The sequence below is a fragment of the Marmota marmota genome, unplaced genomic scaffold, assembly GCF_001458135.2.
Source record: "Marmota marmota marmota unplaced genomic scaffold, marMar, whole genome shotgun sequence".
NCBI classification, from domain to species: Eukaryota; Metazoa; Chordata; class Mammalia; order Rodentia; family Sciuridae; genus Marmota; species Marmota marmota.
In genome coordinates, this window is record NW_025999999.1 from 1,092,759 (window position 1) to 1,112,399 (window position 19,641).

The window sequence follows — 19,641 nt, forward strand, 5'->3', positions numbered from 1 at the left end:
TTTTTTTTTTTTTTTTTTGCTTTGTTTTGTTTTTTGTTCTCTATCGCCATTAAAGAAAGCAAAGGTGAGGTTATTAAACTCTTTCTCCTTTTGTGTTGCTTACAAAACTACATTCTGGAGAGGACTGGAACCAAAATTCATTGAAATGGTCCTCAGTTTCTCTGCTTACTCATGCAAGGTAGGATAGAGTGGGAAGTACTGTCCAGATAGACAAGATCGATGCACTCCCAGGGCAGGGATGATGCAGAGTTATAAGTGGAATGCTTCTGTGGCCGGAGTCTAGCTCTTATCAAAGCACAGAAATTTTATCAGGTGGTATATACTTTGGAGAGATTAGATCAACACATCCGTAGGGTTAGGCTTATACTGATCTCTGCTGGGCATCTGACTTTCAGGGGTCTCTTGAGAATTCTACTCACAGGGCAGGGTAACCAACAGCATTGAGTGGATGGGGCATGGCAGGTCTCACACACTCCACCATCTACAGATATGGCCTTCTAAGGCACAGTCCCCAAATGCAATCATGCCTTTCTGTTTAGTTGAACCATCATCTTCAGCTGGTCAAAGGAGCCCGAAGACAAGGGATAATGAGTTCCACTCACCTCCATATCTCTGACTTGATCCCCCTGGGTACAATTTTCTCTGTGCCTGTTTCAATTGTGTTCTGTCAGGAGTACCCAGGCCACGTGGTAGGTGTAGATTAGGATAGTGTGGCAATATTTGCTATGATCTCCCAGTTTCCTGTAACAGCAAGCTCCAATATGATCTGTTTATAATGGCTCCCTACCACAGTTTTCTGCTTAAATTTTAAGAAACATGAACACTTTTCAAACACCAGTTCCCTATGCCACCTCTGATTTAGCTAAATTCAGACTTCCTTTCTGTTTATCAATATTCCTGTGCCAAATTTGTTTGTGTTTTTCTTTCTGTTTGTGTAGATTCTCCCCTCTATAGTGACCCAATAACTGCTACTGCCATTAATTTGGCTCCAATGCACCCTTTCTTATCCTCTGTTCAAAACACCAGAATTTCAGACTCTCTGACCATCCAATATTAAATTTCAATAAATTAGTTCTGTCACTCATCTTGGCAAGAAGTACTATTCCCACTGCTTCCTATATCTTTCTTTAAATTTGTCTTGAATTGCCACATCATATCTGTTAATATTTATGAGGTACAGTATGATAATTCAATACATACAAAATGTGCAATTTTCATTACAATAATTCCCATTTTCACTTCCTCAAACATTTATCACTTTCACATGTTGGAAACCTTCAGACTCTTCATTTGTAGTTATGTTGAAATTATTATTTAATGAAAATGTTTACATAAAAGCAAACAGCTCTAGCCAATAGAGATTGATGCATCTGTATCTGTGAAGGGCTTCATGTTAAGGCCTCCTGTCCATTCATTTAGGCAGTTATGAGAAATCCCTTTGATTGGTATTTTAGAATCCATAAGACCTGGGTTCTGAAACAAGGTCTTATACTAAATCCTTGGTGACATTTCACCTTACTATGGTACCAATACCCTATTACCAAACTTAATGCACTAAGCCAGTTGATCTCTGAAATTGCTTCTGTCTCTGTTTGCATTTCTGTGTATACATTTTAACATGTATCAATTCTTTACATTAGCATGGTTCAAGTGATATTTTATCACTTGTACATATCATATGTTAATCAAATCCCACTTCCCTTTATTACTCTTCTTCTTTCCCATTGTAATCCAACCTTTAGTAATCACTATTGTAAATTCAAATTGACCTTTCTAAGATTCAATATATGATAGTACTTGTTTTTCTGTGTCTGGCTTATTTCACTTAAAATAATGACTTGTCATTCCATCCATTTTGCTACAATCATAGGATTTCACTCTTCTTTGAGAATACATAGTATCCCATTGTGTACACATACCACATTGTCTCTATCCACTCATTTGTTTATGGGCATCTAAATTGATTCCTTATCCTAGCTGTTGTGAATAGTGCCACAATAAAGATAAACATGCAGAAACATTCATCTCATAAAGAATAAGTTAATGATGCCAAGATAGCTATCAGATTTTTTAATTTAAAATAAGTCAGTGTGGTTCTATCAGAGATTAGAGCCTGATTTGATTAGTTTGAGCATCAGATCTCTGTGAGTCAGGAAGCAAGTTAGTTTCTGCTTGCCCTGGAAAAAAGAATTCATTGTGTCCTGGATTTATGCAAATTCTAAAGGTTAAAAAATTAAGATTTTTTTGACCCCCATTTTAACCAGTATGATGCTGGCCACATAGAAGAAAGAGTACCCTGCCTTTGAAGTGTTTGAAAAAAAAAATTGCTTTTAGTTCTTCTGTGAGAACTTGATAGAATTCCATAGTGAAGTCATTGTATCTTGAAATTTGATGGGAAATGTTTTGTTTTTTAAATTTTGCTACCAATTATTGGTCTGTTTGTGGACTTTATGGATCATAATTCAATTTGGGTAGGCAATATGTCTTCAGAAATTTAACCATGTCCATTGGTTTTCCATTTATCATCTTATACTTTTTTTTTATAATACTCTTGAATGAGCTTTGTATTTCTGTGATACAAATTGTAATGTCTACATTTTTCATCTTTAATTTTATTTACCCATATCTTCTCTTTTTTAATCTTAGTTTAGCTAAGGGTTTGTTGATTTTATCTCTAAAATTTTTCATTGATTTTTTTGTATCTTTAAATGTCTACTTCATTTATTTCTAGTCTGATTTTTGTTATTTCTTTCCTTCTATTAATTTTGAATTTAGTTTCCTCTTGCTTTATTAGGTACCTGAGATGCATCATTGGGTTTCGTATTTGAAATGGACTTTTTTACATAGGCACTCATTGCTATAAACTTCCTTCTTTGTACTGCTTTTGCTATGTCCCATAATTTTGATGTGATATGTGATTATCTCTAAAAAAAGAAAATGAGTAAGTCGGGAGTTTCATGTGGTTTTATCTGTATTAAGAGCCTGAAATAGTTAGTTTAGAGGTCACAGTTCTGTGAGTCACATAGCAAATTGCTACTTCACCTTCACATGGATAAAAAGTTTATCAAGGCCTGAGTTAAGGCAAATTCTAAAGGTTAAAAAATCAAACTTGTATGATGCCCTTTTAAGCAATGAATGCTGCAATTATTAAGTTAATGACTATTTTGAAAATCACTGATTAGTGTAATCAGGCAGTACTGCAATATAAAGCACCTTCAGGAAACACTGAACTTGTTTGAACTGTATTTCTACTTTGAGGAAACTATAACATTAGGGCATATAGTGCCCAGTCTTACCTCTACCATGTGCAGTCTGTGTGCCCTTGGCCAAGGCATTGCATCACTGAGGCCCAGCTTCCTCATTTCTTAATGGGAAAAATTTCACTTTAGCTAAAGGTAATTAAGAAAATAAAAAATGATATGTGTGTGTGAAATTGCATGTCAATTTTGAGAATACCTGTACACATGAGCATTAAACATTATGTAACTGGGGTCTTGACAGCAATGTTCCTTACTAAATTGATTGTAAATAATAATGTTGCCAATTTAAAACAAATACCACGGTATCTTTATAGGACACATTTTTGTAAAGCATTACCATTAGTAATCTAGTAGTTGTCATCAATCCAATGACCTGCAATTCATGACTACCAAATGAAGTCTCATATTTCAATTTGCATGTTGTTTCTTCTGTGCCAGAAGTCTGTTTGGAATACTCTCTTTCTCCTATTCACCTCTAAATCACATGCCTCTTTTTTATGTCTCTAATATTATTGCTTATGGTCTAATATTTTTCATTCCATTACATCTGACAAGCACATATGAAACAGGAACAGAAGCAGTCCCATCTGGAAGAGGTGAGAGATTGGCAGAGCCATAGTTTCTCAAGCTCCCCCCCTAAATTCTCTGAGATTATCTCTTCCTCAGTTCTGCTGCATAAGTTTCATGTCTATGGTGATGAAGGAGGGGAAAAGCTCTTCTGTGCCTCTTTCTTTTGTAGAATCTATGACCCAATTATCCTTGGGTGGAATAATGGGTACTGATTTTAGGGGAAGCTTGTTGGTCTATGAACAGAGTCAGTGTGGTGTTTGCTTTACTCTTCTAAGGTGGGTTTGGAGACAGCTCTGATGTAAGCCATAGCACACCATTATGGGCATTGGAGCTCATTCAAATTCCAGTTCACATCCCTGTGAGCTGTGTGAATGAAGGTCTCCCATGCTCACAGAATCTCTGCCCATTTGTCAAATAAAAAATAATAATCTCTGCTCTCTTCTTCCCAGGATTTGGGGGGCTGGGGTCCTAAATAACAAATGCTATGTACATTACTTAGTTACATGATGATGGATGTTTGGTATTTCAAAATGCTTAAGTTGTTCTAGCTAGTTTATGTTTAGGTAGTTGTGATGTTAGTTTAGAATTTTAAAACATTTAAAAGGCTTGATTTTCAAAGACAAATAATCTTGTTTTATGAAGTATTATAAGTTCAATATTTTTATATAAAAGTCAGAGATACACTTATTTCCCCCAAATCTTGAATTTCCAGCCAGTTGTCAGCCTGATACTCCAGAATGTTGAGCAATGTTTTGGATCATATCTCCATTTTTTCTTAATTCTAGCTGCATATTGCTAGCACCAGAGATTGTATGCATGTTGCTTTGTTTGTTGTCTGTTTGTTTGTTTTATTCCTGATTATTCCTGGGATCTATCCCAGAGTCGCTGAACTAGATTGTTATGGATAGAATTTTGGGAAAGTGAGCAAAGTAAACAACATTTTTTTTTTTATCTTTATCAGGTTACCAATTTAACCTCAGAGGGGATCAGAACTTATCTAGTTGATTGGCTTAGTTGTTTATGTCAATAGGACACATTCTGATTAACAGGGAGGACTGTTAAGGTCTGTAAACAAGTCTGGATGGTGCCTGGCATTTTGCCAGAGAGAGTGGTTTGTGAAGTAAGGCCAGCGAGCCATTAAGTGTGGAGATTCCTTATTGGTTGACTGATGTATCTAGTTTATGCTAATTAAGATAAGCTCTGTGGAATGTATAAATACCTCTGTTTTCCTACAATAAATGGCTCTCACTCCTGCTGTATCAATGTACACAAGTTGCTCGTCACCCCCCAGCTATTTTGCGGCAGAGGACTATCAAACTTTACATTGATTTGAAAGGTCACAGTTGTCTTAGTAAAGGAGGAAGGCCTCAGTGGATCCAGTTGTGGTCCTGGTGCTCAATCTCTCCTATATGCCTCTCCTCTCACTATGGAGACAGAGATCTGGGAGAGGGAGACTCCCACCAAGACCCATGCCTTTCCCAGTGCTTGGGAATATCCTGCAAATAGATGCTGAAAACATCAGCAAATCCTTAACTAATGTAAGTATGTTGATGCTCCTGGCTTGTAAAGGGTAAATAAATTAATCCTTAATTTTTAATTAAATATATAGAGGAGGAAGATTTTTTTTAAAGAGAGAGAGAGAGAGAATTTTTTAATATTTATTTTTTAGTTTTCAGCAGACACAACATCTTTGTTTGTATGTGGTGCTGAGGATCGAACCCGGGCCGCACACATGCCAGGCGAGCACGCTACCAAGTGAGCCACATCCCCAGCCCCAGGAGGCAGATTATTAAAAGAGATTGTTGCACAGTAAATACTCTATGTGAATTTTGATGTTTATATTGCATTTCATAGTTTTCCATTGTTAGAGGGAGTGTAATGAAACAATGCATTTGGGATGAAAAGAAACATTTAAGTTTAATAAGTGTCATAAGTCTGAAGTGCCTTTGCCCTGCATTGTTTCATGCTCATTTTCGGTGATTTTGTACACAATATGATCTGTTTGTGATGTTTTCAGTGAATTTTAATTTGATTCAGTGTGTCTTTCATTACCAAGAATTTTGACTAGTTTCTTTTTAATATCTCTATTTCTTTATTGAAATTGTCTTTTAACCCTTGAATTCTTTCTCTTAATTCATTCCTTTGGTCTACTTTTAGATTATTGAACAGTTTAATAATCAGTCTTTTATCATCTTTCTCTGGAATTTCACTCACTTTCATATCAATAGGATCCTTTGTTGGATTGTGAATTTGTGGGGAAGATTTGTTTATTTCCTTGTTTTCAGAGGTCTTCAACTTGCACTTCAGTTGAGATGGATGTACCTTTCTCTTTTATAATTATGTCCTTTTGTATGTTATCTTTTTTTGTTTTGGCATTTCTCTCTGTTTTTGTTTTATGAGTAGGTCCAGGGGTGTGACCTGAGGTCCCTCTCTGGTCAATCCTGGTTGGGCCTGATTGTTGGTTTGAGGTTTTTGCCTCATCAATTCTATGTATTGAAGTAATGTTGAGGCTGAGGTGGGCCTAGAACATGTATAGGGTGATACTCCTTGTTACTGGTGTGAGGTGTGAGTATGAGAGCAGGATGTCTACTCTATAAACTTGAAGAGACTCACTCACTTTCCAACACCACCAAGAGAAATCACTGAGCAAGATATAGCACTATTACCAACAGATGTTCAGCTTTAAGACAAATGTCCAGATCAGTTATTAGATAGCAGGGGTCTACTACATTGTCAGCTGTATTAATAAGCATAACAATAAGAATGAGGTAGGAATTGCATAAACTATATAATTCTATATTTATTGAAATGATAACTTTTTTGTGTGAAGAGGTTAGAATGGCAAGAGAAAGTTTGAAGTGTTTTAAAAGGTGAATACAGTAGAAGCAGAAAATAGATAACAAATGTTGACTGTGAGTAGTTTACAAATTAAAAAGTAGAAGAGAGAAGAGGAAAAATTAACTGTTATTGGGGAAAGGGAGTGAAGAAGGGGCAATAATAGGGACAAAAATCAAGGTACAAACAAGCAAATTTAAGATCAAAAAAATTCAAACCCATGTATGAATATATCCCTCTTATGTTAAACCAAAACTAAATAAAAACAGGTGCAGGAAAACACAAAGAGAAATTAAAATTCAATGGGTATATACGTATGTTGAACCTATTCATACTTTGAGAAAACACACACATACACACATACTCACACACCAATCTTGCACAAAGGAATGGAGTAAGAAAGAATAAAATAAAATGAAATGATATCTGAAAAAAAGTTTAAAGTTAAAATTATAAAAAATGTGCAAATACTGTATTTTAAATGAGGTGCACCAGGAGGGAAAATATATAAATGAGAAATAAAAGACTTGTTTCCACTGTTGGCAGAGAAGTATTTTCATTCTTCATATTTATTTTTTGCTTTGTAACCCCAGGGTCAAGGTTTGGGCATTTTTAAGCGAAACATCTTTGTGTTCATGACTTAGCTATCTGCCAGACTTTGTGGCTAGGAGCCACTTTGTTGTAGTAACTCTCAGCTTCCATTCTTCTAGTGTAGGGTGGGATCCACTGAGGAGTGCTGACAAATTGTAAATTCCTGTAATGGGAGTGGTGCAGAGTTCTAAATTGGAAGTTCCAGTAGTTGGGGTGTAGTTTTGGTCATTTGCTGTTATTTTTTTTTGCCTGAAGTTTAAGTATCCTGAAAGTGCAATTAAATAAAAAACAGGTGCAGAAAAACACAATGAGAAATTAAAATTAAATGGATATATACATATGTTGAACCTATTCATACTTTGAGAAAACACACACACACACACACACACACACATACATACACAACAATCTTGCACAAAGGAAGGGAGTAAGAAATAATAAAATAAAATGAAATGATATCTGAAAAAGGTTTAAAGTTAAAATTATAAAAAATTGTGCAAACACTATATTTTAAATGGGGTATTTATTGGTTCATTAAAAATGTGATCTGATGTATGACTTGTAAGTATTTTTATAGCCATCAAAATTAAATCTCTCTGAAGAAGAAAACTGTACCTCATGATGAGAGGAACCTATGAGACAGATTGTTGTTGAGATGGTGAATTACGATATTCAAGTCTTAATCTCCTTTTTCTCAAGAACCACATTAAGAGAAATATCTACAAATGAAAAAACTTCAGGAAACTCAAGAGGCCACCAACACTCAAAAATCACTTCTCCAATGCTAGAAAGAGCATTTGCATTTTAACTACATCTTTCTGTGCTCCAGCACATTAAAGGGATCATCTACTGTTATCAAGTAGGATTCATCCCAGACAACCAAGGATGATCCAACGTGCATAAGTCAATAAATGTGATACATCATGTTAACAGGATAAAGACAAGAAACACAGGACCATTTCAATAGGCGCAGAAAAAGCATTTGGCATATTTCAAACCCTTTCATGATGAAACGTTCAAAAACACATGTTACAGAAGGAATTTATCACAGAACACTCATGGCCACTAACCAATATCTAATATTATGTTCTATGGTGAAAGTTGAAAGATTTTTCTCAAAAATTGTGGAAAAGACAGAAATGGACAGTCTGCCACCTTTATTCAGCATAGAGCTGAAGTCCAACCAGAAAAATAAGCAACATAAAGACCTAAAAGGCAGAGAAATCAAAAAGAAAGAAGCAAAAGAGTCTCGGTTATGGAAAACTCTAAACTTCATATGAAGACAATTAAAATTAATAAATGGATTCTAAATAATTGGGATGCACAAATAACATACAAAATTTAGCAGCATTTTTAATAACAACTGAAAAAGGAATCAAGAAAGTATTTCATTTCCAACACCATGAGAAAAAATAAACTATTCAGCAATAAATTTAAACAAGGAGGTGAAAAATCTGCATGCTGAAATATAAAAAAAAATCAATGAAAGAATTTGAAGAAGACAGAAATACATGGAAAAATAATCCAGGTTCACGGATTGGAAGAATTATTATTGTCACTACTTGAGGTGATGTATAGATTCAATGCAAACTCTATGAAAAAACAAGGGTATTTTTCACAGAAATTTTCCAAGTCTTAAAATTTGCATAGAACCTCAAAAGATTATGAGTAAAATGTGTTATCTTATGCAAGAAATCTGGAGGCTTCAAACTATGTACACAGCTACAGTAAACAACACATGTCAGTGCAGGCATAAAGCAGACACATACACCTATGGATCCATGGAGAGTCCAGGAAATACACCTACCCACATACAGTTGAATAATCATTCACAAAAGGTAAAAAAAAATAGTCTCGTCATTGAATATCATTTGGAAAAGTGTGCATGTGTTTTGTATGCAAAACACAAATGCAATTAGACTTGCTTCTAACATTACACACAAAATCAATTCCAAATAGATTCAAGACAAATGGAAGACCTGAAACCATAAAACTACTGGAGGGATATATGGGGAAGATGTTCCCTAAACCTGTTCTGGCAATGCTTTGTTTACATATCATTTTTAGTTGACACTTAAGAATCACACGTATTTATCATGTTTTGATATCTGTGTATTTTGTGTAGTATTCAAATCAAGGTAGAAATATCTGTCTTCTCAAATATTTATCATTTATTAGTGATGAAAATATTCCAAATCCATTCTTCTAGCTGTTTTGAAATGAGCAGTACATTATCTATCATCACTGTGTTGCACAACAAAATGCCAGGACTTATTTCTCCAATCTATATCTTAGTATCCATAAATCAAATTTTTCCCCTCCTCCCTCTTTGACCTACACTCCACAGTCTCTGACATGCTTCTTTTTCTTTTTTTAAAGTGATATGTTAACATGGTTTTATTTTACTCATTTTATTTCTTAATTTTACATGTAAAGCACATACAAAATTAAATACAAAAGTGACAATCATGTTCGAACTTATAGTCTGCATCCAGCTTCTCTTTTGTCTTCTTTTGTTCTCTTGTTCTAAATAACACCACCCCTCAACCCCCCAAAAAGTGTATGGGAGACGCAATGGTTAATTTTAGATATGAACTTCACTGGATTAAGTGATACTCAATTGCATAATTTCTGGTTAAGCCCTTGGGGGTGTTTTCAAAAGAGCATTTCTCTGCTCAGGCTCTTAGACTTGCACTGAGTCACACCACTGGCTTTCCTTGTTCTCCAGACTACAGGTCACCTAGCATGGAATTCTTTAGTCTCCACAACTGAGTGAGACAATTCCTGTAATAAACTCCTTGTCATCTATTTTTCATCTATAGATATCTATCATTTAATTCTCTGTATTTTTCTCTGAAGACCCTTAATACAGGAAATCAATTTCCTGATATTTTCTTATTAATTGGTTGAAAGTTGGTGAGCTTAGATTTCTAGATTTTAAATAGTTTTTCATAGAATCCTCAAGACATTCTGCTGCTGAGCTGCATGCCTATATTCCCAACAACTTCCAGTGCCCCCGCAAAAAAAAAAAAAATATTTCTCATGGCCTATGTCTACTAAATTCTTAGTGCACTGTGATGCTTTTAAAAAATTGCATTCCTTCCTGAATCATGATCCTTGGTATTAAGTCTGGTTTCTTCCCTTTGAAATCTGAAAATATATTCCCTCTCCATTAAATATTAATAAATATTAACTGTATATCAAATTCCTGACAATAAAGACATAAAATTAAAACATGTTGAGCCTAATAAAAATTAAAATCAACTGATTAGAAACCTTCCTTTTGAAGACACATGACCCTGGGGTTCACTTCCTTGTTCTGATGTCTGATCTCCAACAATATACTTAACAAAGCCTTGTCTGAATTATCTTGGTAGTAATGCAATATAATAATAATGTCATAGGCTTAATAATAACTTCACACCCCACACCATCTTGATCTTAATCCTCAAAACCTTTGAAACCATGAATTTGTTACTTTACATGATAAACGGGACACTGTAGGTGTGATTATGTCAAGGGTCATAACTTGGATAGATTCTCCTGTGTCATGCAGGTATATTCAATGTAATCATCAAGGTTTTGTTTGTTTGCAGGGGCATTGTTACCAGAGATTGAACTCAAGCATGCTTAACCACCAAGCTACTCCCCAGAACTCTTGATCTATTATTTTAAGACAGGATCTCTCCAAGATGCTTAGGGCCTCCCTTGCTGAGGCTGTCAACTTATGATCATTCCACCTCAGACTCCTGAGGCAATGGGATCATCGGAGTGGACCAACACACCCAGGATCAATAAGGTTTGTATAAAAGGAAAAGGAGAGGATATAAGGGGAGAGCAGATGCGATGTGACTAATGTTCAATTGATGTGACAAAGGACACAGAAGCCAAGGGATGCTGGCAGCCTCTACAAGATGAAAAAATTAGGCAAATTTATATCCCCTAGAGCCTTCAAAAGGGACCATCCTGGCTGACAGAATCATCTTATCCCAGAGGAGATGACATTGGATCTTTGAACCTGAGAACTATAACATAGTTAATGCATGTTGATCAGTCATTCTATTGTGGTAATTTATTAAGGCAGTAATGGTACCTAATACAAATAGTATTTATCTCAAAGGTTTATTAGAAAGAGTAAGTAAAAAAAGATAAAAGAGCAAAGGGCAAAAGCAGGGTAGGGAAATCAGAAGTTGAACTATGGGGAAGGATGTGGTGAAGGGAAGATTATAAATTTTCGTGTAAGATACTAAGAGTAGCATCTGAGAAATTGTCATTCTGTTAGGATATAAGGCTGCCTATTGTACCATCCTTCTATCAACACCTGATTAATATATATATATATATATATATATATATATATATATATAAATTTTTATTGTTGATGGAGTTTTATTTTTTATTTATATGAGGTGCTGAGAATTGAACCCAGTGCCTCACACATGCTAGGCAAGCACTGTATAACTGAGCAACAACTTCTTTACCAATTAAGAGTGTTAAAAATGGATACAATGTAGTTTTCATTTGCAATTTTATTTTTAATCTACCTCCATATATTTTTTGGTTGACAAGTAGTGATCATATGCACTGTGGGGGTATATTGTGAAACTATGATACATGTATACATAGTCCAGTGATTAAATCAGGATAATTAACATGGTAATTGTCTCAAATACTTGTCCTTTATTTGTGGGCACGGTATTTAATATCTCGCTTTCAGGAATTTTGAAGTATGCAGCATTATTGGGAACACAGTCAACATGTTCTACACTAGATCATTAGAACTCATTCCTCCTGTCTGCCTAAATCTTTGTACCTTTAACTACCTTCTTCTCTTTGTGCATCCACTCACATTGTCACCCTTTCCTAAGTTCTGGTAACCATTACTTATCACTATTATAAGAGATTGATTTTTTTTGTATTACAGATAAAAGTGAAACCATGTGATTTTAATTTGCTATGCTTGACTTATTTCACTTTACATAATTTCCCAAGGTTTTCTTTGATTTAATAGTGATATATCATAGTAACGAAGCACAAAAATGTTAAAATACAGAGTGTTATAAGTGAATAGGAAGCATGCATTTTTGACAGCTGAGGAAACTGTCTCCAATGGGTTTGGACGTTCACTGGAATTCAAAGAAAAAGGGTGGAGAGAAGCAGGTCAGAGAAGGCATGCCTAATAGAGACAGAGGCGGAGCATGCACCAAAGGGGAGATTCCAGATGACAGCACATCAGCAGGGAGACAGGCTGCTCTTCATCAAACAGGAATGAAGCAGAGCTTGCATGTGGGTGGCACAGAGACAAATCCATTGACAACTGGGGTGGTATCAAGATCTTTTGGGTCAACCACAGACTTCAGGTGAAAATTCTGTAAAATGGTGGTCAGGAATAAGAACAGTTCCATGTGTGCCAGACCTTCTCCTGCACAAATCCGTTTTCCTGAAAATATCCAAGAGAGAGAATAAATACTCTTGGAACAGTATATTTTTGACTAGCAAAAGAAAAATGCAAAGTCATTATAGATGATGATTGAGTGGATGGACAGATGGATCAATGGATGGATCAATGGAAAAAGAGTAAATATAGGGCGGGGGTTGTAGTTCAATGATAGAACATTTGCCTAGCACATATGAGGCACTGTTTGATTCTCAGCACCACATAAAAATATTAATTAAATGAAGGTATTGTGTCCACTTACAAAAAATATTTTAAAAGACTAAATATAAAGGATGACTGATTAAACAGAAGGAACACACCTGTTGTCCACCTAATAATTTATCAACACTCTTCATTCTCTTAATATTAGTGAGCATCAGCTCCATACCAAGAACTTTATTGACCATGTCCATATTAAAATTGTTCTTTTGACATTTCCTGTTTCCATAAAATCTATTCCCAGAAACACATGCTGATTACTTGTGTTCCCTGTTCCAAGTCTGATGTTCCACAATCATCTTCCATTCATCAAATCTGAAGGACCTCATCAGTCTTAAACATGCAAGGCAGTTTCAAGCTTTATCTCATGCTGCTGTTCCTTTGACTAGGATGCACTTCATACATCTCTCAGATCCTATATCAAATGCCATTTTTCTTTTGCACTCTTTGTGATTCCTCCAGGCTATAGATTTTCATACTCTTTGGCTTTACTCAGCAACGAAGCATAGATTATTTGAATTATTACAATTTTCCTAGCCTCCTGAAATAGGAGTTCCATTAAGGTAGGGCTCAGTTCTTGCTAGACCTACTAGAAAGCCTGAAGGATCAAAGAATAAATTTTGGTAATGATATGCCAGAGACTCAGCACACAATTCAGGTGTGAAGGACCCTGTATTCCAAGGAGGAACTAGATGTAGGGAGATCAAGATGCTCTGGTGTCCTTAAAGGATAATCTACCCTACTCCCAAGGTTTGCTGACCATCATTTACCAGTCACAAAACTCTGGCATCCTTCATGAAGAGCAAATATCCTAGTACTATTGTTCATTGTCTCCCTTAAAATGCCTGCCTCTCTTCAGTCCTTTTCCTTTGCTTCTTCTGAGGCAGTTCTAATGCCCTTTCTTCCATTTGAATGTCACTCAATCCATTTTATGCCTTACTGTGTGGTATGAGAGAACAGGCAGGAGGCATTTTCTCCCTCTACCACCATGTCCAGTTGATCCTTTCTTCTCTCTCCCTCAGGACTAGTCATACTGGATTACAACAATCTATTTTTTCATCTGCTTAGCTAACTGAGTGTGGGATGGTTTTGGTGGCCCATTCTGTGCTTGGATACTTATCATCTGCAGAGCTCAGCAGAGGAATGAGAGGCACCACATGGAAGATACTTTCCAAGGTTGTGGAGTTAGATACTTTTTGCAGGGCAGATGAGGACAGTGGAGATGAATTTAATCATCTAAGAAGGGTTCTGGGCGTACAGTGTTGTATTTTGAGGCATGAACCAATCCACTCTCACTTAGCTTTATTACTTTGGAAGATCTAGGTCAATTTTCCCCAAAACCCCAGTAATCAGACCCAGTAATGATGCTATAGCCTGGTCTTGCACAGTATGTGGGCACTGGTAGTTTTGTTCCTGATCATGTGCAAAGAACATTTCTACCAGCCCACAAATAAGCAGTTTAACTCATCCCATTAAGGTTTTTTATCCCCTGAAGCAGCAATGGAAATACATTTCTATTACCTGTTGAGAAAGGCATGAAGTAGTTACTCTTCTTGAATTTGCCACTCTCATCCAGGAAATGGCCAGGGTCAAACTTCTTTGGGTTGGGGAATTCTTTGCTGTCATGCAGCACAGATGTCAATGATGTTATTATGGTTGTGCCCTGCAATGAACAGACACATATAAACCAAGTTGTAGAGTCATGGAGCTGGAGGAAATGTTGGAATTTACTGAGTCCAAATGTTATGAGAAGAGACCCTTGTTCAAAGATGAGCATTGATGTTTCCAGGTAGGCAATGAAGTAATAAAATGCATGAGTTTAAGGCCAGTGTCTATGACCTTGCTAAAGTGCCCCCAGTGGCACTTGAAGTAGTGAGTACTTGAGCACCAAACCTTCTATTCTACTTATCATCAAGCTTTGACACTGGTCTTTGACCCTACTCAATACTGTATTTTGTCACTTCACTTCTCCCACATCTTGTATAGAATTCTGCTTTAAAATGGGTCTCTTTTGGCTCTTGAAATGTCCTGGATATTGTTTATAAGAGGATTCTGAGATAATAAAAAATACAACAAGAGCCAACTAAATGTTTAAAATGGTCACACAATTTGATTCTCCTTATAATTGTGGGGGTTTCACCACAATTATTGTGGGGGTTTTCAACCCCCAATGCAAAGCAATGCTAAATTTAAAGTAAGCATCATTTTCAACAATTTTGTGAAGATCATAAATTAAGGCTAAAGTTTTTTAAGTATTCCATTTTTGTTTTAATGAGTATGTGAGGTTATTTTTCCCCCATTTTTTGGTACATTAAAATTACACATATAGTGTGATCTTTGTTTTACATTTAGACTTGCACATGATTTAACAGTATAATTTGGTCAGTAATATTCCCTTAGTACTTCTCCTTTTCCTCGCCTCTAAACTCTCCTTTGGTTTCTGTTGTCTTCTCCACTGACTTTCATCAATTATAATGAGATCTCCTATAGATTTTTTTTCCTTTTTGCTTTTTCTAACATCTACAGATAGCAGGAGACAATGTCCCTTGACTTTCTGAGTTTTTTATTTTGCTTAACATAATGCTGTCAGCTTCCATGTTTTCCTGAAAATGACATAATTACATTTTTATGGATAAATAAAACTCCACTGTGTATATATACCACATTTTCTTTATCCATTCATCTGTTGATGGATATTTAAGCTGGAGCTTATATTGACTATTGTGAATTATACATGGCTATGCATGTATCACTTTAGTATGCTGACTTTAATTCTTTAGAAAAAACGCCAAGGAGGGGTGTACTGGGTCATGTGGTGGTTCCTGAATATACAAATGTTTCCTGAGGATATAAAGACAGATATGTTTTCAAAAAGTTGTATTGGAATAACTGGACACTTTTCATAGAGAAACAAATAAGCTGGGCATGTGGCGTGTACTTGTAGCCCCATCTGGTATGGAGCCTAAGGCATTATGATTGTTTGAACCCAGAGGTTTGAAGTGAGCCTAGGAAACATAAAAATATTGTCTCAAGAAAATGAAGTCAAAGGAATGAATTTCATGACCATTATTTTATACCACCAATAATTAACCTGAAATGAATCACCAACTTAATTGCAGGAGCTAAAATGATTGATTCTAGAAAAAAAATTTAAGGGCATATTGTGCAATCTTGTGCTAGCAAATATTTTTTTACATAGGAAATAAAGCACAAATTGTAAAAGAAAAAATTGATTATATCAGTTTAGCATAAAGTTAAAAATCATGCAATAATCTCAGTCTTAGGTATTTACTTAATGGAAAAGAAAAATATAGTCCATGTCAACATTTTTACACAGATATATTACTTACATTTAAAAACCAAAACTAGAAACAACCAAAATCATCCATCTTCTTAAGAGTGAGTAGAAAAAACATTCATGGTATTCATTGTAGTGGAATAGTACTCAATACTAAAGGGAATGAACTACTAATATATGTAAATGAAAATGAATCTTAAACATGTCCTGCAACATTTAAAAAATAACAGAGATGCATGAAAATATATGGGACACCAGTATTGTGTAGAGGGTACCAGGGGAAGGAGGAGGGGAGGACACAGGAAGGTACTGGGGAATGAAAATGTTGTTATTGTTATGTGCATGAATTGTAATTGTTATGAATCAGCCACAATGAAACATTCTGTTATTTATAATTATTATACACCAATAAATATTTTAAAAAATAAACTTGATTCTATATAAGAAGACTATTGGAGAAAGAATATTTGAAGGTAAAACTGCCAGAGATAAAAGATTTGATTCTGTATTGTTCTATGTCATATTCTATCATATGACTTTCATGATAAGTCAAAACCATAGGTACAAAGTAGATCTGTGGTCACCAGGGACTGGAAGTGAGGAAGTATGCTTGGTTGTGATAGGAGGATGAAGGGACTTTATGTAGTGATGGACATATTATACACAAATTATATACATGGGCACAATATTTCACTATGCTGCTTAGGCTGATTTCAAAATTGTGGGCACAAGCAATCCTCCTCCCTCAGCCTCCTGAGTGGATGAGCCTACAGTTATACATCATCATGCTCAGCAATATAAAAATCTTATACCTTAACTGTTGTGTGGTTACATCATTACATATATTTGTCACAACTCATTGAATTGTACGCATAAGAGAGTCAGTTGTAGAGTGGGTATGTATCACAATGGTAGAATGCTTGCTTTGCATGCACAAGACCCTGGGTTTAATGACCAGTGTTAAAAAAGAGAGAGAGAGAATTTACATTGCATTGCTTAAACTGTCATTAAAATAGAATAGACTGAAGAATATTCCATTGTGTATATATACCACATTTTCTTTATCCACTCTTCTGCTGAAGAGCACCCAAAATAAAATTACTGTCATTTATAACTATGAATTTTAAAAAAATAGAGCAAAGCATTGTATCAAAATGAATTTATGGTGAAAAGTAATTATCCCTCTCACTTTACCACAGAACCTAATTTGGACTTTTCAGAAACAACTGTGCCACCAATTAGTAATATGTTCCTTCATAATTATTCTATGTGTGTAAGACAAATCTGTATGAAACAGGTCTATGCAACTTCTTAGTTTGCTATTTTTTTCACTCAAATTGCAGGTATTTCACAACATTTTCATTTTGTATTTAATAAAAAAAATAGGTATACTGACATATAAACCACAGGATACATGCTAAATAATATGAATATACTATTACACTGCTGATAGGCTTTGGGAAATTTGTAAAATTTCTTTGTGACAAGCAACTATGTAGTGAGAACATATTGGACTTTCCTGTTTGCATATTATATATATATTATATATATATAATTAGGATTTCCACATCACAATATATGCATTTTATATTTTCTTTTCATTTTTTTGAAAAAATATTTTTAATTTTTAAGTTATAGTTGGCCACAATACTTTTATTTTATTTATTTATTTTTATGTGGTGCTGAGGGTTAAACCCAGAGCCTCTCATGTGCTAGGTTAGCGTTCTACTGCTGAGCCACAACCCCATCCTCTCTTTTCATTTTTTAATAGGTACCAGAGATGGAAATGAGGGGTACTTAACAACTGAACCACATCCCAGCCTTAGCTCTTTTTATTTTTTATTATTTGAGACAGAATCTTGCTAAGTTGCTAGAGCATCACTAAGCTGTTGAGGCTGACTTTGAATTTTCAATCCTCCTGCCTCAGCCTCCTGAACTGCTGTGATTACAGGTGTAAGCCACTGCGCCTGATTTACATTTTTATTGTAATACATACTGCCATATTGTTCTTAAAAATGGATGTACCAGTTTAGAATCCTGCCAACAGCACATGAAAGTGATAATTTATACAAAACTTCATCAACACAATGTTTTTTCAGCCTTTAACTGCATCAGTGATGTGGGCAAAAATGATATCTCCTAGTATTAGCTTTTATTTTGCAGATATTACCTGGTTGAATTCTTACAGCAAATAATGTATCATAATGAAGAAAATAATGTATCATCAACAGCGTGCCAATGAGAAGCCAAGACTCAAAGGGATAGGACATCTACCCAAGATGACAGCTAAGACTTGCAGAGCTAGAGTTCATACTGAAGTCCTCAGTACATTTGGGTAAGATAAATTATTAGATTAAGGTAACTTGCATTTCTAAGTAGCTGTCTCACTTTTCTTTTCTTTTTCTTTTTGGATGCAGTTGACAGAAGGCAGTACCCAATTCATTTAGAAGAGACAAAGTGGAAATACTCTTTCACACAAGTGACACTTCTTTTAACACTTATGTATTCAAATGTGATCTTGATTCTGCATTTTCCTGGATGAGAAATAAGAACTCCCCAATACAAAGAGGCATACTCTTAATGCAGTAATTATCATTGATCCTTATATATCTCAGAGGAAGTGTCATCCTTCTCAAAATTGTTTCATAAATTGCTTCAAAATTATGTGTGCATGCGATGTGTGTGGAGACAGCAGTTTTATTGTCTCCTACCTTTCTGATTCAGTTCTTAAGTATGAACATCTGCCTTAGAGGTGAAATTGCTCCTTTTAACATTTTAGAAAGACATTATGATATATGCACTACAGATATTCATGATACTCCCAATGGGATAATGTAGGATAAGATCATACAATCAAATACATGAATATTTTTAGCAAAATAAATGATTATTCTTTAAAAAGTGGAATAAAAAGAATATAATTGATTCACTGAAATTCAAATCAGTTTTGGCTCAGTGAGACAGCACTAATATATATATATATATATATATATATATATGTATATATATATATATATATTGCTTGTTCTTAGGGCTTTTAGTGGGGGAGGATTTATTTTATAAAAATGTACTGATTATGGTGTGATATATACATGATGATCAAATAAGGGTAAGAAGAATTTTCATCACCTGATTTTTTTTGGGAGGGGGTAACATTTGAACTTTTCTCCTGTGCTCATTTGTAAGATACATTGTGGTGAGCCACTTCTGTCGTTTATGCAAATTATGGTCACCATTACATGATGGCGCTGGCTCCGCTGTGGTCTGTGACAAACAACTCCTTGTTTGGGAGAGTTGGCGCATGACTTTTCATCACTCTATGAGAAAGCTCCACGTGGCTGCTTTGCATTGGGGCTTGAGATGCTTTATTAAGGCTGGGAGGGGCATCCCAAGGAGATTCGGAGACTAAGAAGCAGAACTATCAGGGGCCT

The 19,641-nt window shown here is 35.3% G+C and overlaps 1 protein-coding gene and 1 long non-coding RNA gene across 8 annotated transcripts in view; one reads left to right on the top strand and one right to left on the bottom strand.

The window, feature by feature from the left end:
• The first annotated feature begins 3,623 nt into the window (after positions 1 to 3,623).
• On the top strand, positions 3,624 to 18,887 carry LOC125617953. Its single transcript, XR_007349082.1, has 4 exons — positions 3,624 to 3,856; positions 10,853 to 11,055; positions 18,374 to 18,545; positions 18,628 to 18,887. It is a non-coding gene; the product is annotated as an uncharacterized LOC125617953 (long non-coding RNA).
• Positions 11,152 to 19,641, bottom strand: part of LOC107149732 (cytochrome P450 2C9-like) — a 103,890-nt gene continuing 95,400 nt past the window's right edge. For all 7 annotated transcript variants that reach the window (XM_015494550.2, XM_048807041.1, XM_048807040.1 and 4 more), the window contains 2 exons: positions 14,434 to 14,575; positions 11,152 to 12,696 (listed from right to left, as the gene is read on the bottom strand). In XM_015494550.2, coding sequence (XP_015350036.1) covers positions 12,515 to 12,696; positions 14,434 to 14,575 — 324 coding nt within the window. In that variant the 3' untranslated portion in view covers positions 11,152 to 12,514. The remainder of the gene's footprint in view (positions 12,697 to 14,433; positions 14,576 to 19,641) is intronic.